Here is a 20,867-nt window from a genome sequence, read left to right on the forward strand (position 1 = left end):
TTTTTCCTCTCTAAAACACTGTTTTCCAAGGTTCCCGCAAAAAGGAGCAAAAGTGGAGACAGGACGGTTTGAAGGACAAGTGAATATTTCCCCATCTGAAATGCCTGGAGCTAAAGTGAAAAGCAAAGGAAAAGGACACAAGTTTGGCATCACCTTTCCTACAAGCAAACACACAAAGTCAGGCTCTACTTTGGAAACTGGATCTGTGGAGCTGAAGCCTCCGGGGGTAAACATCCAGCCGCCATCTGTGGAGTTCAGTTTGTCTGCTAATAAAGATGTGGAGAAGGGAGCATCTAAAGTTAGCCTACCTGATGTGGAGTTTGCTCTCCCTTCAGGAAAAGCTGAGACATCTTTGCCCAGTGTGAAGGGAACGGCCAAAATCAAAGCTCCTGAAATGGACATCAAAGGAAGAGCTGAAACAGCTGAAGGAAAAGTTCATGTAGATGCAGACAAAGGAGATGCAAAGGTCAGAATGCCAAAGTTGAAACTACCCAAAGTTAGACTCTCACACCATTCAGATGAAATTGATGGTGACATCAAGGTAAAAGCTGGAGGCATCAAAATGCCTCATACTGACATAAAACCTCCAGAGGTAGAAATCAAAGGAGATGGGCAGATCGGTCTTCCCTCTGTTGATATTTCTTTGCCTAAAGTGAAGGGAAAGACTGACATATTGATCAAAGATCACGAAGGAATTAGGAAGACTGCAATCAACATGCCTGCCAGTGACATCTCTGTAGCTGATATTGATTTGGAATTAGACAGCGGACGGAGAATTCCTGATGAGGTCGAGGGCACTTTTAAAGGGCCCAAGATCTCTATGCCAAAGGTTGATATCTCACTACCTAAGATGGGATCATCGGTGGACACTGAGTGCCCAGAAGTGGAAGGAAAATTCTCTCTACCTTCTGTTGAGCTCTCACTCCCAAAGGTCCAATCAGACAGTGGAGATGTCCATATGGACTACTATGTTGGTGGTGATGGAAAATTCAAAATGCCTGATTTTGACATTTCTCAACCAGGAGAAGTAAACATAAGGGGACAAGGTGTGGAAGGGGAATTCAAGTTACCCAAAGTGGACCTGATCCTTCCCAAAGGCAAAGCAGGAGTGACTGATGTTGAAGGGGAAGGAAATTTTCATTTACCACCAAGTGAAATGCAGATACCCTCTGTTGATATTTCTCTTGAAAAGGGAAGGGCAAAGGGCAAAATTGAAATGGAGGCTCCCTCTGCTAAAGGACGATTCAAAATGCCTTCACTTGATGTCAGACTCCCTAAGATGGGAACATCTGAAACTGAGGCTAATTTACATGGTTCTGATATCAAAGGAGGGAAAATTGAACTGCCATCAATAGATGTTTCTCTGTCAAAAGACAAGGGAGGGGCTGAAACTGATGGAAAAGGAAGCAATTTTAAAATGCCTTCATGTAATATATCCCTACCAAAACTGAAGCCATCTGAAAAAGAGGTTGTTTTAGAAGGGAGTGAAGTAAAAGGAGGCAAACTCAGCATGCCCACTGTAGACATTTCTCCTCCAAAAATAAAGCTACCTGACCCTGATGTCAAACTTGAAGGACCAGAACTTCCAGGTGTTGACTTTTCACTATCCAAGCCAAACATTGAGGCCAATGTGGAGCTCAGTGGCAGTGGGGGTAGCAAGTTCCAGCTCCCAACTTTTGATATCTCACTTCCAAAGGTGCCCACCAAAGAAGGGGAATTTGATATTGAATCTAAAGCAAAAGGAGGAGCAAAGTTCAACGTCCCATCACTTGACTTCGCTCTTCCTGTAATGAAATCACCAGAGGGAGAGGTAAAGATTGAGAGCCCTGAAGTCAAAGGAAGAAAATTCCAGATGCCTTCTTTGGATGTCTCACTACCAAAGATGAAGATGCCTGAGGGAAATCTTGTCCTAGAAGGACCTTCTCTTGACATCTCTCCTCCAAAGGGAAAAGCAAAAGGAAAAGCAGAGGGTGACATACAAGTAAAAAGTAAAGGAGAACCTTTTCAAATCCCTTCAGTTGATGTTTCTCTACCTCAAATTAAATCAAAGCAAGGTGATATAAATGTTGAAGGACCAGAAATTACCTTTGAAGGTAATGGGAAAGGAGGCAAATTCAATTTACCATCTGTTGACATTGATCTTCCTGTTGTAAAAATGCCGACTGTTGATATTTCACTTCCAAAAGGTAAAGAAGAGGGAGAAGTTGACACTGGCATTGACATAAACACTGAAGGGCCTGAAGGTAGAGGAGGAAAGATAACACTGCCAAAATTTGACATTTCTTTACCAAAGGTAAATTTTCCTGAGGGTGATGTCAAATTAAAAGGACCTGAAACAAAGGGAAGAAAGATTGAAATGCCAGATATTGACATATCACTCCCCAAAGGAAAAGTAGGGGGGGAAATTGAAGGGCACACTGGCAAAGGCAACAAGTTCAACATGCCCTCTATTAACATCTCTCTCCCTAAAATAAAATCTAAAAGACCAGATATAGATACTGAAGGTCCTCAAGTCAAAGGTGGAAAACCAAACATGCCATCCATAGATCTTTCTACACCTAATATAAAATCTCAGGATGTATATGTCACGCTTGAGGGTCCTGATGTCAAGGGAGGGAACATCAAAATTCCATCTGTTGATGTTTCACTTCCTAAAGGAAAGGTTGAGGGTGACATAAATATCGAAGGCCCTGACATGAAAGGGGGCAAATTCAAAATGCCAAAATTTGATGTTTCTTTGCCTAAAGTCAGTCTCCCAAAGGCTGGAGTCGATGTTGAAGGACCAGATTTCAAAGGGAAACTTCAAATGCCCACTGCTGATATCTCTCTTCCAAAGGGAAAAGCAGATGTTGATATTGACATTGAAGGAAAAACTGGGAAAGGTGGCAAGTTTCACATGCCTTCAGTTGATATTTCTCTTCCTAAAATCAAAGCAAAGGGACTTGATGTTGATATCCAAGGGCCTGAAGTCAGAGGTGATATGTCACTCCCTAAAATCAAGTCTCCAGAGGTAGATATCAACCTCCAAGGTCCAGATATTAAAGGGGGGAAATTTAAATTGCCCACTGTCGACATGCCATCATTGGATCTTTCACTACCCAAAATGAAGTCTCCAGATGTAGATATTAATCTTGAGGGTCCTGATGTCAAGGGAGGGAACATCAAAATTCCATCTGTTGATGTTTCACTTCCTAAAGGAAAGGTTGAGGGCAGCCTTGATGTTGAGGGCCCTGAAGTGAAGGGTGACAAGTTTAAAATGCCAAAATTTGATATTTCTTTACCAAAAGAGAGTCTTCCAGAAGGTGGTGTCAAAATAAAAGGTCCTGACATTAAAACTGGAAAGATTGAGATGCCAGACATCGATATTTCACTCCCCAAAGGAAAAGCAAAAGGAAAAATTGAAGGAGATATTGGAAAAGGCGGAAAGTTCCACATGCCATCTATTGACCTGTCTTTTCCTAAAATCAAAGCCAAAGGTCCTGAAGTTAATGTTGAAGGCCCTCAGGTTGAAGGTGGGAAGCTAAATATACCATCCCTTGATGTTTCGCTACCCAAAATGAAATCTCCAGATGTAGATGTCACTCTTGAGGGTCCTGACGTCAAGGGAGGGAAGATCAAAATTCCATCTGTTGATGTTTCACTTCCTAAAGGAAAGGTTGAGGGTGACATAAATATCGAAGGCCCTGACATGAAAGGGGGCAAATTCAAAATGCCAAAATTTGATGTTTCTTTGCCTAAAGTCAATCTCCCAAAGGCTGGAGTCGATGTTGAAGGACCAGATTTCAAAGGGAAACTTCAAATGCCCACTGCTGATATTTCTCTTCCAAAGGGAAAAGCAGATGTGGATATTGACATTGAAGGAAAAACTGGTAAAGGTGGCAAGTTTCACATGCCTTCAGTTGATATTTCTCTTCCTAAAATCAAAGCAAAGGGACTTGATGTTGATATCCAAGGGCCTGAAGTCAGAGGTGATATGTCACTCCCTAAAATCAAGTCTCCAGAGGTAGATATCAACCTCCAAGGTCCAGATATTAAAGGGGGGAAATTTAAATTGCCCACTGTCGACATGCCATCATTGGATCTCTCACTACCCAAAATGAAGTCTCCAGATGTTGATGTCACTCTTGAGGGTCCTAATGTCAAGGGAGGGAACATCAAAATTCCATCTGTTGATGTTTCACTTCCTAAAGGAAAGGTTGAGGGTGACATAAATATCGAAGGCCCTGACATGAAAGGGGGCAAATTCAAAATGCCAAAATTTGATGTTTCTTTGCCTAAAGTCAGTCTCCCAAAGGCTGGAGTCGATGTTGAAGGACCAGATTTCAAAGGGAAACTTCAAATGCCCACTGCTGATATCTCTCTTCCAAAGGGAAAAGCAGATGTGGATATTGACATTGAAGGAAAAACTGGTAAAGGTGGCAAGTTTCACATGCCTTCAGTTGATATTTCTCTTCCTAAAATCAAAGCAACAGGACTTGATGTTGATATCCAAGGGCCTGAAGTCAGAGGTGATATGTCACTCCCTAAAATCAAGTCTCCAGAGGTAGATATCAACCTCCAAGGTCCAGATATTAAAGGGGGGAAATTTAAATTGCCCACTGTCGACATGCCATCATTGGATCTCTCACTACCCAAAATGAAGTCTCCAGATGTAGATGTCACTCTTGAGGGTCCTGATGTCAAGGGAGGGAACATCAAAGTTCCATCTGTTGATGTTTCACTTCCTAAAGGAAAGGTTGAGGGTGACATAAATATCGAAGGCCCTGACATGAAAGGGGGCAAATTCAAAATGCCAAAATTTGATGTTTCTTTGCCTAAAGTCAGTCTCCCAAAGGCTGGAGTCGATGTTGAAGGACCAGATTTCAAAGGGAAACTTCAAATGCCCACTGCTGATATCTCTCTTCCAAAGGGAAAAGCAGATGTGGATATTGACATTGAAGGAAAAACTGGTAAAGGTGGCAAGTTTCACATGCCTTCAGTTGATATTTCTCTTCCTAAAATCAAAGCAAAGGGACTTGATGTTGATATCCAAGGACCTGAAGTCAGAGGTGATATGTCACTCCCTAAAATCAAGTCTCCAGAGGTAGATATCAACCTCCAAGGTCCAGATATTAAAGGGGGGAAATTTAAATTGCCCACTGTCGACATGCCATCATTGGATCTCTCACTACCCAAAATGAAGTCTCCAGATGTAGATGTCACTCTTGAGGGTCCTGATGTCAAGGGAGGGAACATCAAAGTTCCATCTGTTGATGTTTCACTTCCTAAAGGAAAGGTTGAGGGTGACATAAATATCGAAGGCCCTGACATGAAAGGGGGCAAATTCAAAATGCCAAAATTTGATGTTTCTTTGCCTAAAGTCAGTCTCCCAAAGGCTGGAGTCGATGTTGAAGGACCAGATTTCAAAGGGAAACTTCAAATGCCCACTGCTGATATCTCTCTTCCAAAGGGAAAAGCAGATGTGGATATTGACATTGAAGGAAAAACTGGTAAAGGTGGCAAGTTTCACATGCCTTCAGTTGATATTTCTCTTCCTAAAATCAAAGCAAAGGGACTTGATGTTGATATCCAAGGACCTGAAGTCAAAGGTGATATGTCACTCCCTAAAATCAAGTCTCCTGAGGTAGATATCAGCCTCCAAGGTCCAGATATTAAAGGGGGGAAATTTAAATTGCCCACTGTCGACATGCCATCATTGGATCTCTCACTACCCAAAATGAAGTCTCCAGATGTTGATGTCACTCTTGAGGGTCCTGATGTCAAGGGAGGGAACATCAAAATTCCATCTGTTGATGTTTCACTTCCTAAAGGAAAGGTTGAGGGTGACATAAATATCGAAGGCCCTGACATGAAAGGGGGCAAATTCAAAATGCCAAAATTTGATGTTTCTTTGCCTAAAGTCAGTCTCCCAAAGGCTGGAGTCGATGTTGAAGGACCAGATTTCAAAGGGAAACTTCAAATGCCCACTGCTGATATCTCTCTTCCAAAGGGAAAAGCCGATGTGGATATTGACATTGAAGGAAAAACTGGTAAAGGTGGCAAGTTTCACATGCCTTCAGTTGATATTTCTCTTCCTAAAATCAAAGCAAAGGGACTTGATGTTGATATCCAAGGGCCTGAAGTCAGAGGTGATATGTCACTCCCTAAAATCAAGTCTCCAGAGGTAGATATCAACCTCCAAGGTCCAGATATTAAAGGGGGGAAATTTAAATTGCCCACTGTCGACATGCCATCATTGGATCTCTCACTACCCAAAATGAAGTCTCCAGATGTTGATGTCACTCTTGAGGGTCCTGATGTCAAGGGAGGGAACATCAAAATTCCATCTGTTGATGTTTCACTTCCTAAAGGAAAGGTTGAGGGCAGCCTTGATGTTGAGGGCCCTGAAGTGAAGGGTGACAAGTTTAAAATGCCAAAATTTGATATTTCTTTACCAAAAGAGAGTCTTCCAGAAGGTGGTGTCAAAATAAAAGGTCCTGACATTAAAACTGGAAAGATTGAGATGCCAGACATCGATATTTCACTCCCCAAAGGAAAAGCAAAAGGAAAAATTGAAGGAGATATTGGAAAAGGTGGAAAGTTTCACATGCCATCTATTGACCTGTCTTTTCCTAAAATCAAAGCCAAAGGTCCTGAAGTTAATGTTGAAGGCCCTCAGGTTGAAGGTGGGAAGCTAAATATACCATCCCTTGATGTTTCGCTACCCAAAATGAAATCTCCAGATGTAGATGTCACTCTTGAGGGTCCTGACGTCAAGGGAGGGAAGATCAAAATTCCATCTGTTGATGTTTCACTTCCTAAAGGAAAGGTTGAGGGTGACATAAATATCGAAGGCCCTGACATGAAAGGGGGCAAATTCAAAATGCCAAAATTTGATGTTTCTTTGCCTAAAGTCAGTCTCCCAAAGGCTGGAGTCGATGTTGAAGGACCAGATTTCAAAGGGAAACTTCAAATGCCCACTGCTGATATCTCTCTTCCAAAGGGAAAAGCAGATGTGGATATTGACATTGAAGGAAAAACTGGTAAAGGTGGCAAGTTTCACATGCCTTCAGTTGATATTTCTCTTCCTAAAATCAAAGCAAAGGGACTTGATGTTGATATCCAAGGGCCTGAAGTCAGAGGTGATATGTCACTCCCTAAAATCAAGTCTCCAGAGGTAGATATCAACCTCCAAGGTCCAGATATTAAAGGGGGGAAATTTAAATTGCCCACTGTCGACATGCCATCATTGGATCTCTCACTACCCAAAATGAAGTCTCCAGATGTTGATGTCACTCTTGAGGGTCCTAATGTCAAGGGAGGGAACATCAAAATTCCATCTGTTGATGTTTCACTTCCTAAAGGAAAGGTTGAGGGTGACATAAATATCGAAGGCCCTGACATGAAAGGGGGCAAATTCAAAATGCCAAAATTTGATGTTTCTTTGCCTAAAGTCAGTCTCCCAAAGGCTGGAGTCGATGTTGAAGGACCAGATTTCAAAGGGAAACTTCAAATGCCCACTGCTGATATCTCTCTTCCAAAGGGAAAAGCAGATGTGGATATTGACATTGAAGGAAAAACTGGTAAAGGTGGCAAGTTTCACATGCCTTCAGTTGATATTTCTCTTCCTAAAATCAAAGCAACAGGACTTGATGTTGATATCCAAGGGCCTGAAGTCAGAGGTGATATGTCACTCCCTAAAATCAAGTCTCCAGAGGTAGATATCAACCTCCAAGGTCCAGATATTAAAGGGGGGAAATTTAAATTGCCCACTGTCGACATGCCATCATTGGATCTCTCACTACCCAAACTGAAGTCTCCAGATGTAGATGTCACTCTTGAGGGTCCTGATGTCAAGGGAGGGAACATCAAAGTTCCATCTGTTGATGTTTCACTTCCTAAAGGAAAGGTTGAGGGTGACATAAATATCGAAGGCCCTGACATGAAAGGGGGCAAATTCAAAATGCCAAAATTTGATGTTTCTTTGCCTAAAGTCAGTCTCCCAAAGGCTGGAGTCGATGTTGAAGGACCAGATTTCAAAGGGAAACTTCAAATGCCCACTGCTGATATCTCTCTTCCAAAGGGAAAAGCAGATGTGGATATTGACATTGAAGGAAAAACTGGTAAAGGTGGCAAGTTTCACATGCCTTCAGTTGATATTTCTCTTCCTAAAATCAAAGCAAAGGGACTTGATGTTGATATCCAAGGACCTGAAGTCAAAGGTGATATGTCACTCCCTAAAATCAAGTCTCCTGAGGTAGATATCAGCCTCCAAGGTCCAGATATTAAAGGGGGGAAATTTAAATTGCCCACTGTCGACATGCCATCATTGGATCTCTCACTACCCAAAATGAAGTCTCCAGATGTTGATGTCACTCTTGAGGGTCCTGATGTCAAGGGAGGGAACATCAAAATTCCATCTGTTGATGTTTCACTTCCTAAAGGAAAGGTTGAGGGTGACATAAATATCGAAGGCCCTGACATGAAAGGGGGCAAATTCAAAATGCCAAAATTTGATGTTTCTTTGCCTAAAGTCAGTCTCCCAAAGGCTGGAGTCGATGTTGAAGGACCAGATTTCAAAGGGAAACTTCAAATGCCCACTGCTGATATCTCTCTTCCAAAGGGAAAAGCCGATGTGGATATTGACATTGAAGGAAAAACTGGTAAAGGTGGCAAGTTTCACATGCCTTCAGTTGATATTTCTCTTCCTAAAATCAAAGCAAAGGGACTTGATGTTGATATCCAAGGGCCTGAAGTCAGAGGTGATATGTCACTCCCTAAAATCAAGTCTCCAGAGGTAGATATCAACCTCCAAGGTCCAGATATTAAAGGGGGGAAATTTAAATTGCCCACTGTCGACATGCCATCATTGGATCTCTCACTACCCAAAATGAAGTCTCCAGATGTTGATGTCACTCTTGAGGGTCCTGATGTCAAGGGAGGGAACATCAAAATTCCATCTGTTGATGTTTCACTTCCTAAAGGAAAGGTTGAGGGCAGCCTTGATGTTGAGGGCCCTGAAGTGAAGGGTGACAAGTTTAAAATGCCAAAATTTGATATTTCTTTACCAAAAGAGAGTCTTCCAGAAGGTGGTGTCAAAATAAAAGGTCCTGACATTAAAACTGGAAAGATTGAGATGCCAGACATCGATATTTCACTCCCCAAAGGAAAAGCAAAAGGAAAAATTGAAGGAGATATTGGAAAAGGTGGAAAGTTTCACATGCCATCTATTGACCTGTCTTTTCCTAAAATCAAAGCCAAAGGTCCTGAAGTTAATGTTGAAGGCCCTCAGGTTGAAGGTGGGAAGCTAAATATACCATCCCTTGATGTTTCGCTACCCAAAATGAAATCTCCAGATGTAGATGTCACTCTTGAGGGTCCTGACGTCAAGGGAGGGAAGATCAAAATTCCATCTGTTGATGTTTCACTTCCTAAAGGAAAGGTTGAGGGTGACATAAATATCGAAGGCCCTGACATGAAAGGGGGCAAATTCAAAATGCCAAAATTTGATGTTTCTTTGCCTAAAGTCAGTCTCCCAAAGGCTGGAGTCGATGTTGAAGGACCAGATTTCAAAGGGAAACTTCAAATGCCCACTGCTGATATCTCTCTTCCAAAGGGAAAAGCAGATGTGGATATTGACATTGAAGGAAAAACTGGTAAAGGTGGCAAGTTTCACATGCCTTCAGTTGATATTTCTCTTCCTAAAATCAAAGCAACAGGACTTGATGTTGATATCCAAGGGCCTGAAGTCAGAGGTGATATGTCACTCCCTAAAATCAAGTCTCCAGAGGTAGATATCAACCTCCAAGGTCCAGATATTAAAGGGGGGAAATTTAAATTGCCCACTGTCGACATGCCATCATTGGATCTCTCACTACCCAAAATGAAGTCTCCAGATGTAGATGTCACTCTTGAGGGTCCTGATGTCAAGGGAGGGAACATCAAAATTCCATCTGTTGATGTTTCACTTCCTAAAGGAAAGGTTGAGGGTGACATAAATATCGAAGGCCCTGACATGAAAGGGGGCAAATTCAAAATGCCAAAATTTGATGTTTCTTTGCCTAAAGTCAGTCTCCCAAAGGCTGGAGTCGATGTTGAAGGACCAGATTTCAAAGGGAAACTTCAAATGCCCACTGCTGATATCTCTCTTCCAAAGGGAAGAGCAGATGTTGATATTGACATTGAAGGAAAAACTGGTAAAGGTGGCAAGTTTCACATGCCTTCAGTTGATATTTCTCTTCCTAAAATCAAAGCAAAGGGACTTGATGTTGATATCCAAGGACCTGAAGTCAAAGGTGATATGTCACTCCCTAAAATCAAGTCTCCTGAGGTAGATATCAGCCTCCAAGGTCCAGATATTAAAGGGGGGAAATTTAAATTGCCCACTGTCGACATGCCATCATTGGATCTCTCACTACCCAAAATGAAGTCTCCAGATGTTGATGTCACTCTTGAGGGTCCTGATGTCAAGGGAGGGAACATCAAAATTCCATCTGTTGATGTTTCACTTCCTAAAGGAAAGGTTGAGGGTGACATAAATATCGAAGGCCCTGACATGAAAGGGGGCAAATTCAAAATGCCAAAATTTGATGTTTCTTTGCCTAAAGTCAGTCTCCCAAAGGCTGGAGTCGATGTTGAAGGACCAGATTTCAAAGGGAAACTTCAAATGCCCACTGCTGATATCTCTCTTCCAAAGGGAAAAGCAGATGTGGATATTGACATTGAAGGAAAAACTGGTAAAGGTGGCAAGTTTCACATGCCTTCAGTTGATATTTCTCTTCCTAAAATCAAAGCAAAGGGACTTGATGTTGATATCCAAGGGCCTGAAGTCAGAGGTGATATGTCACTCCCTAAAATCAAGTCTCCAGAGGTAGATATCAACCTCCAAGGTCCAGATATTAAAGGGGGGAAATTTAAATTGCCCACTGTCGACATGCCATCATTGGATCTCTCACTACCCAAAATGAAGTCTCCAGATGTTGATGTCACTCTTGAGGGTCCTGATGTCAAGGGAGGGAACATCAAAATTCCATCTGTTGATGTTTCACTTCCTAAAGGAAAGGTTGAGGGCAGCCTTGATGTTGAGGGCCCTGAAGTGAAGGGTGACAAGTTTAAAATGCCAAAATTTGATATTTCTTTACCAAAAGAGAGTCTTCCAGAAGGTGGTGTCAAAATAAAAGGTCCTGACATTAAAACTGGAAAGATTGAGATGCCAGACATCGATATTTCACTCCCCAAAGGAAAAGCAAAAGGAAAAATTGAAGGAGATATTGGAAAAGGTGGAAAGTTCCACATGCCATCTATTGACCTGTCTTTTCCTAAAATCAAAGCCAAGGGACCTGAAATTAATGTCGAAGGCCCTCAGGTTGAAGGTGGGAAGCTAAATATACCATCCCTTGATGTTTCGCTACCCAAAATGAAATCTCCAGATGTTGATGTCACTCTTGAGGGTCCTGATGTCAAGGGAGGGAACATCAAAATTCCATCTGTTGATGTTTCACTTCCTAAAGGAAAGGTTGAGGGTGACATAAATATCGAAGGGCCTGAGATGAAAGGGGGCAAATTCAAAATGCCAAAATTTGATGTTTCTTTGCCTAAAGTCAGTCTCCCAAAGGCTGGAGTCGATGTTGAAGGACCAGATTTCAAAGGGAAACTTCAAATGCCCACTGCTGATATCTCTCTTCCAAAGGGAAAAGCAGATGTGGATATTGACATTGAAGGAAAAACTGGGAAAGGTGGCAAGTTTCACATGCCTTCAGTTGATATTTCTCTTCCTAAAATCAAAGCAAAGGGACTTGATGTTGATATCCAAGGGCCTGAAGTCAGAGGTGATATGTCACTCCCTAAAATCAAGTCTCCAGAGGTAGATATAAGCCTCCAAGGTCCAGATATTAAAGGGGGGAAATTTAAATTGCCCACTGTCGACATGCCATCATTGGATCTCTCACTACCCAAAATGAAGTCTCCAGATGTTGATGTCACTCTTGAGGGTCCTGATGTCAAGGGAGGGAACATCAAAATTCCATCTGTTGATGTTTCACTTCCTAAAGGAAAGGTTGAGGGTGACATAAATATCGAAGGCCCTGACATGAAAGGGGGCAAATTCAAAATGCCAAAATTTGATGTTTCTTTGCCTAAAGTCAGTCTCCCAAAGGCTGGAGTCGATGTTGAAGGACCAGATTTCAAAGGGAAACTTCAAATGCCCACTGCTGATATCTCTCTTCCAAAGGGAAAAGCCGATGTGGATATTGACATTGAAGGAAAAACTGGTAAAGGTGGCAAGTTTCACATGCCTTCAGTTGATATTTCTCTTCCTAAAATCAAAGCAAAGGGACTTGATGTTGATATCCAAGGGCCTGAAGTCAGAGGTGATATGTCACTCCCTAAAATCAAGTCTCCAGAGGTAGATATCAACCTCCAAGGTCCAGATATTAAAGGGGGGAAATTTAAATTGCCCACTGTCGACATGCCATCATTGGATCTCTCACTACCCAAAATGAAGTCTCCAGATGTTGATGTCACTCTTGAGGGTCCTGATGTCAAGGGAGGGAACATCAAAATTCCATCTGTTGATGTTTCACTTCCTAAAGGAAAGGTTGAGGGTGACATAAATATCGAAGGCCCTGACATGAAAGGGGGCAAATTCAAAATGCCAAAATTTGATGTTTCTTTGCCTAAAGTCAGTCTCCCAAAGGCTGGAGTCGATGTTGAAGGACCAGATTTCAAAGGGAAACTTCAAATGCCCACTGCTGATATCTCTCTTCCAAAGGGAAAAGCCGATGTGGATATTGACATTGAAGGAAAAACTGGTAAAGGTGGCAAGTTTCACATGCCTTCAGTTGATATTTCTCTTCCTAAAATCAAAGCAAAGGGACTTGATGTTGATATCCAAGGGCCTGAAGTCAGAGGTGATATGTCACTCCCTAAAATCAAGTCTCCAGAGGTAGATATCAACCTCCAAGGTCCAGATATTAAAGGGGGGAAATTTAAATTGCCCACTGTCGACATGCCATCATTGGATCTCTCACTACCCAAAATGAAGTCTCCAGATGTTGATGTCACTCTTGAGGGTCCTGATGTCAAGGGAGGGAACATCAAAATTCCATCTGTTGATGTTTCACTTCCTAAAGGAAAGGTTGAGGGCAGCCTTGATGTTGAGGGCCCTGAAGTGAAGGGTGACAAGTTTAAAATGCCAAAATTTGATATTTCTTTACCAAAAGAGAGTCTTCCAGAAGGTGGTGTCAAAATAAAAGGTCCTGACATTAAAACTGGAAAGATTGAGATGCCAGACATCGATATTTCACTCCCCAAAGGAAAAGCAAAAGGAAAAATTGAAGGAGATATTGGAAAAGGTGGAAAGTTTCACATGCCATCTATTGACCTGTCTTTTCCTAAAATCAAAGCCAAAGGTCCTGAAGTTAATGTTGAAGGCCCTCAGGTTGAAGGTGGGAAGCTAAATATACCATCCCTTGATGTTTCGCTACCCAAAATGAAATCTCCAGATGTAGATGTCACTCTTGAGGGTCCTGACGTCAAGGGAGGGAAGATCAAAATTCCATCTGTTGATGTTTCACTTCCTAAAGGAAAGGTTGAGGGTGACATAAATATCGAAGGCCCTGACATGAAAGGGGGCAAATTCAAAATGCCAAAATTTGATGTTTCTTTGCCTAAAGTCAGTCTCCCAAAGGCTGGAGTCGATGTTGAAGGACCAGATTTCAAAGGGAAACTTCAAATGCCCACTGCTGATATCTCTCTTCCAAAGGGAAAAGCAGATGTGGATATTGACATTGAAGGAAAAACTGGTAAAGGTGGCAAGTTTCACATGCCTTCAGTTGATATTTCTCTTCCTAAAATCAAAGCAACAGGACTTGATGTTGATATCCAAGGGCCTGAAGTCAGAGGTGATATGTCACTCCCTAAAATCAAGTCTCCAGAGGTAGATATCAACCTCCAAGGTCCAGATATTAAAGGGGGGAAATTTAAATTGCCCACTGTCGACATGCCATCATTGGATCTCTCACTACCCAAAATGAAGTCTCCAGATGTAGATGTCACTCTTGAGGGTCCTGATGTCAAGGGAGGGAACATCAAAATTCCATCTGTTGATGTTTCACTTCCTAAAGGAAAGGTTGAGGGTGACATAAATATCGAAGGCCCTGACATGAAAGGGGGCAAATTCAAAATGCCAAAATTTGATGTTTCTTTGCCTAAAGTCAGTCTCCCAAAGGCTGGAGTCGATGTTGAAGGACCAGATTTCAAAGGGAAACTTCAAATGCCCACTGCTGATATCTCTCTTCCAAAGGGAAGAGCAGATGTTGATATTGACATTGAAGGAAAAACTGGTAAAGGTGGCAAGTTTCACATGCCTTCAGTTGATATTTCTCTTCCTAAAATCAAAGCAAAGGGACTTGATGTTGATATCCAAGGACCTGAAGTCAAAGGTGATATGTCACTCCCTAAAATCAAGTCTCCTGAGGTAGATATCAGCCTCCAAGGTCCAGATATTAAAGGGGGGAAATTTAAATTGCCCACTGTCGACATGCCATCATTGGATCTCTCACTACCCAAAATGAAGTCTCCAGATGTTGATGTCACTCTTGAGGGTCCTGATGTCAAGGGAGGGAACATCAAAATTCCATCTGTTGATGTTTCACTTCCTAAAGGAAAGGTTGAGGGTGACATAAATATCGAAGGCCCTGACATGAAAGGGGGCAAATTCAAAATGCCAAAATTTGATGTTTCTTTGCCTAAAGTCAGTCTCCCAAAGGCTGGAGTCGATGTTGAAGGACCAGATTTCAAAGGGAAACTTCAAATGCCCACTGCTGATATCTCTCTTCCAAAGGGAAAAGCAGATGTGGATATTGACATTGAAGGAAAAACTGGTAAAGGTGGCAAGTTTCACATGCCTTCAGTTGATATTTCTCTTCCTAAAATCAAAGCAAAGGGACTTGATGTTGATATCCAAGGGCCTGAAGTCAGAGGTGATATGTCACTCCCTAAAATCAAGTCTCCAGAGGTAGATATCAACCTCCAAGGTCCAGATATTAAAGGGGGGAAATTTAAATTGCCCACTGTCGACATGCCATCATTGGATCTCTCACTACCCAAAATGAAGTCTCCAGATGTTGATGTCACTCTTGAGGGTCCTGATGTCAAGGGAGGGAACATCAAAATTCCATCTGTTGATGTTTCACTTCCTAAAGGAAAGGTTGAGGGCAGCCTTGATGTTGAGGGCCCTGAAGTGAAGGGTGACAAGTTTAAAATGCCAAAATTTGATATTTCTTTACCAAAAGAGAGTCTTCCAGAAGGTGGTGTCAAAATAAAAGGTCCTGACATTAAAACTGGAAAGATTGAGATGCCAGACATCGATATTTCACTCCCCAAAGGAAAAGCAAAAGGAAAAATTGAAGGAGATATTGGAAAAGGTGGAAAGTTCCACATGCCATCTATTGACCTGTCTTTTCCTAAAATCAAAGCCAAGGGACCTGAAATTAATGTCGAAGGCCCTCAGGTTGAAGGTGGGAAGCTAAATATACCATCCCTTGATGTTTCGCTACCCAAAATGAAATCTCCAGATGTTGATGTCACTCTTGAGGGTCCTGATGTCAAGGGAGGGAACATCAAAATTCCATCTGTTGATGTTTCACTTCCTAAAGGAAAGGTTGAGGGTGACATAAATATCGAAGGGCCTGAGATGAAAGGGGGCAAATTCAAAATGCCAAAATTTGATGTTTCTTTGCCTAAAGTCAGTCTCCCAAAGGCTGGAGTCGATGTTGAAGGACCAGATTTCAAAGGGAAACTTCAAATGCCCACTGCTGATATCTCTCTTCCAAAGGGAAAAGCAGATGTGGATATTGACATTGAAGGAAAAACTGGGAAAGGTGGCAAGTTTCACATGCCTTCAGTTGATATTTCTCTTCCTAAAATCAAAGCAAAGGGACTTGATGTTGATATCCAAGGGCCTGAAGTCAGAGGTGATATGTCACTCCCTAAAATCAAGTCTCCAGAGGTAGATATAAGCCTCCAAGGTCCAGATATTAAAGGGGGGAAATTTAAATTGCCCACTGTCGACATGCCATCATTGGATCTCTCACTACCCAAAATGAAGTCTCCAGATGTTGATGTCACTCTTGAGGGTCCTGATGTCAAGGGAGGGAACATCAAAATTCCATCTGTTGATGTTTCACTTCCTAAAGGAAAGGTTGAGGGTGACATAAATATCGAAGGCCCTGACATGAAAGGGGGCAAATTCAAAATGCCAAAATTTGATGTTTCTTTGCCTAAAGTCAGTCTCCCAGAAGGTGGTGTAAAAATAAAGGGCCATGATACTAAAGGTGGGACAACTGAGATACCCGAAATTGATATTTCACTCCCTAAAGCAAAAGCACACGGAGAAATTGACGGGCACGCTGAAAAGGGTGGAAGGTTTCATATGCCATCTGTCTCTCTTCCTAAAATCAAAGCAACGGGACCTCAATTCAACATAGAAGGTGCACATCCAGGGTTTGAGATTTTACTACCTGAAGGAAAAGCTGAAGTTGACCTCAACATCGAAGGTCCTGGCAATAAAGGACGCAAATTCACAATGCCCAAAGTTGATATTTCACTTCCAAAGATGAACTTCCCAGAAGGTGATATCAAAGTGGAAGGACCCAACGTGAAGGGAGAAAAGGTTACAGTTCCAGAGGGTACAGTAGAGGGAGATATCAATATTGAAGGACTCTCTGAAAAAGGAAGGTTTGATATCCCGAAGGTTGAAGTTGATAAAAAAGGAGGTGGATTCCATATGCCAAGTCTTGACATAAATCTGCCCAAATTTGACCTTGACCTCAGCCTGCCCTCTGGTGTAAAAGCTAAAGGCTTCAAAGTTGATACTCTAAGTCCTGATGCATCTGGAGATTTGGAGATGTCTGGTCTTACAGGAGGCCTTAATCCTGCCAAATTGGAAGTTAAGAATGAAGATATAGAGACAGGTGGTCTAGAAGGTCCAGGTGCATCCCTAAAACTTCCCACAGTAAAACTACCAACAGTTGACATCTCAGCTCCAAAGATGGATCTCAATTTTGGCCTTACAAAACCCAAAGGTGATGATGTGGAAGTAGAACTTCTGAAAGCAGAAGGAGGGAGGCCTTCTTCAGGGGGCAGCTTTGATCTACCTGTTTTCCTCAAAGTACCTAGTTTCACTCTTCCTAGGTTTGGGGGAAAGACAAAGAGCTGTAACTTGGAAATACCAGTACCTAAGGGAGATACTTCACTCAGTTCACCACATGTAGAAGGAGAGATCAGAGCACCGTCGGTGGAGTTTGATGGAGGTGGAAAAGTCAAGGTGAAAAAACCTAAAATCAAACTGCCCTCATTTGGCATGTCCAAGAAGGCTGCAGATGTATCAGTCTCTTGTCCTGATGTTGATGTTAAAGGGAAAAAGGGAAAAATTGACATTCATCAACCAGATATCAATGTTGACAACTCAGATGACATGTCAAAATACAAAATGAAATTTCCCAAGTTAAAAATATCATCACCCAAAAGTGAACTCCCAGAGGAAAAAGTTGAAGCAAAACTGGATGCAGATGTAGAGGCAAAAGGTGGCTTCCATGCACCTGACGTCTCTTTAAAACTGCCAAAGTTTTCTATCCCAGGCTTTGTCTCTAAAGAAAAAGACCTAGGTAAGCCAAGTGGTGACCTTGAAGCTAAAACCAAGGTCAAGATGCCTTCTGTTGAGCTCTCGTTACCAGCAGCTAAAACACCAGAGACTGAGGTTCTTCTCCCAAAAGCAGAAGTTGATGTTACAGAGGCTGATATAAGAGGTTATGAGGGAAACCTTAAAATTCCCAAAATGCCAACAATTGATGTTTCTCTCCCCAAATTAGACCTTGATGTGTCCTTGCCCAGAGGAAAGTCTCCAAAGATTGAAGGACCAGACCTGGAGCTAAAAGGGGGTGACGGAAAATTCAAAAGGCCTCATTTTAATATGCCTGCACTTGATATTTCACTTCCAAAAGCAAAGACTGATTCACCAGATTTAGAAATGAAGGAGACTACAGAGGGAAAGTTAAAAATGCCTCACATAAAAATGCCCAACATTGACATATCGCTTCCTAAAGGAAAACTCAAAGATACTGAGGCAGAAATAGAAGTGGATGGACAAGGAGAAGCAAAAGTCAAAACACCTTATCTGAAAATGCCCAATGCTGATGTTTCTCTGCCTAAAGGTCATATTGAAGGTCCAGAGATAGAGATTCAAGGAGAAGGTGGAAAATTCAAGATGCCACATTTAAGCATGCCTTCTGTTGATATTTCATTGCCCAAAGGGAAGATTGGAGGTCCAGATGTTGAAGTAGAAGGACATGGCAAAGGAAATTTTAAGATGCCTCACTGGAAAAAGCCAGATGTTGATATCTCTCTAACCAAAGGACAGATTGAAGGTCCAGAAGTGGAGTTAAAGGGGGAAGGTGGGAAATTTAAGATACCACATCTAAGCATGCCCTCTGTTGATATTTCACTGCCCAGCGGAAAGACTGGAGATGCAGAGACTGAAACAGAAGGAAATGAAAGAGCGAAATTCAAAACACCACAAATGAAAATGCCTTCAGTTGATATTTCAGCACCCAAGGGAAAGATTGAAGGTGCAGATATCGAAATGAATGTTGATGTTTCTCTACCTAAAGGAAAAGTTGAAAGTCCAGGAGTTCGAGATGTGGAGATCAAAGGAGAAGCTGGAAAATTCAAGATGCCCCACATCAATATGCCTTCAGTTGATATTTCACTACCTAAAGGAAAAACAGAAGGTGCAGAGATCGAGCTGGAAGGAGGTGCAGGGGGGGGGATCAGAATGCCTCAGGTCAAAATGCCAGGTTTTAACGTCTCTCTACCCAAAGGAAAAGCTGGCAAAATTAAAGGAGAGATTGAAATTGAGGGAGATGGCAGCAAAATGCCACATATGACAGTGCCTTCAGTCAATATTTCACTTCCAACGGGAGAGACTGAAGGTGCCAACGCTACAATTAAGGGTGAGGGAGGAATATTCAGGATGCCAAAAGTTGACATTTCTCTTCCTAAAGGAAAACCTTCAGTGCAAGGTCCTGAGGCAGATATCAGGGGAGATAGAGGAGAGTTCAAGATGCCAAATGTGGGCATATCACTTCCCAAGGGAAAAGTAAACATTGATACACCAGCAGAGAAAATGGAGACAGAGGGAGGAATCATCAAACTGCCAGATATCAAGATGCCAAAAGTTGATATTTCACTCCCGAAAGGCAAAAGTAAAGGTAGTGAGGTATCTGTTGTAGAGATGAAAGTAACCAGTTCTGATATTAAAGTTCCAGAGGGAGAAATACTACTGCCAATGGCTAAAACCACTGAAGCAGAGATTAACTTACCAAGTGGTAAGGCTGACCTGGACACTGGGGCTCTTGGAGAAGCTGATTTGCATTTTGAGGGTGAGCACAAAGGCCTAAAATTAAAAGTCCCGACAATAGATATCAAAGGTCCAAAAGGAGGCTTAGAACTTGATACTGGACTTCACAAAGGGGAGGGCAAAAAGGACAGGAAAAAAGTTGATCTACCTGACTTAGATGTCACTACAGAAACCAGCAGCAAAGTAAAAGGGCCTAAAGTCAAAGGAACAAAATTCAAGATTGGAATGCCAAAAAAGAAAAACGGTGGAGAAAGATTTGAGTATTTTGAAGTTGAAACCCAGAATGGTCATAAAGATGACAAAAATCGTGTTAACCATCCAGTACCAGAAGTTACATTACCAAGTGTAAGTCTAAAAACAGAAGTGAAAGGAGAGGGTGGCTCCTCATCTCCACATGCAGGAATCAGAGTCCCCAAAATACCAGACATAGAGTTTGATATTGGCTCATCTCAAGATGGAGATAACAGCAAAACAGAAAAAGGCAAGAAAATCAAAATCCCTAAGTTTGGCGTCCCATTACCCTCCCTATCCTCACCAGAGGAAAGTGTGAATGTCCATGGGCCAGAAATTCAGTATGAGGGCCCTAAAATGCCTAAAGTAAAGAAAGCGGTTTTTGTCTTGGTAGACACTCCTCCAACAAATGAGCCTGCTACAAGCACAAGTCCCTTAAAAGGGGAAGCAATGGCTGAGGCTGAGACAGAGACTGTCAAAGTGAAGATGCCCAAAATCAAAAAGAAGCCAAGCTTTGGAAAGTCCAAAGAAAAGTCAGCTGCTGCAAGTGCAGAAAAAGAAGGGGCAGAAGAAGAAAAGTCAAAGGGGGGAAGAATAAAGATGCCTAAAGTGTCGTTTTCGTCTGGCAAATCTGCATCATTTGGTGGTGACACTGTCAAAAGAGAAGGTTCAAGTTCAAGTCTCAATGGTGAAAGCCCTCACAAGGGCTCCAAGGAAGAGAAGGTGGCATTCAGTGGTAAAATCAAACTCCCAAAGGTGGAGTTCACCAGTCTATATGGGAAGACGGGTGCAAGAGGAGCAGACATGGAAACAAGTGGGGAACTGGGAAAGCATTCATCACCAGAAGAAGTACAATCAAGCACAATGTTACCAGGGGGTTTCACTGAGGACCCTTTGAAGGATTTGGTGTCTTCTCGTGCCAGAACAGAAATGCTGGACAGGGACAGCTCAGAGTCCCCTTCTGGTTTTGCCACAGAGTTCACCTCAACAAAGTTTCAAGCTTGGAGCAAGGTGGAGAGCAAAAGCAGGGAATCAGAAGAGAGAGAGTCTTCCTCATGGTTTAAGGTCCCAAAGGTCACCTTGAAGCCACATGCCACAGGTAAGGCTAAAGGAGATGCTATCCGATTGTTCAGTCTGACGTCACTAGCCGTGTCTGGGCCTAAACTCTGCTGCAGGTCCATATATCAAACGATCACTATGGCATTACTGAGAGTTGAAAAACTGTCTAAAGTCTTTCATC

The 20,867-nt window shown here is 42.2% G+C and overlaps 1 protein-coding gene across 3 annotated transcripts in view; it reads left to right on the forward strand.

The window, feature by feature from the left end:
• Positions 1 to 20,867, forward strand: part of prx (periaxin) — a 56,634-nt gene that overhangs the window by 31,965 nt on the left and 3,802 nt on the right. For all 3 annotated transcript variants that reach the window (XM_076873426.1, XM_076873428.1, XM_076873427.1), the window contains exon 8: positions 31 to 20,726. In XM_076873426.1, the coding sequence (XP_076729541.1) occupies positions 31 to 20,726 (20,696 nt within the window). The remainder of the gene's footprint in view (positions 1 to 30; positions 20,727 to 20,867) is intronic.

This window comes from Maylandia zebra, linkage group LG14, assembly GCF_041146795.1.
Source record: "Maylandia zebra isolate NMK-2024a linkage group LG14, Mzebra_GT3a, whole genome shotgun sequence".
In the NCBI taxonomy this organism is placed as follows: domain Eukaryota; kingdom Metazoa; phylum Chordata; class Actinopteri; order Cichliformes; family Cichlidae; genus Maylandia; species Maylandia zebra.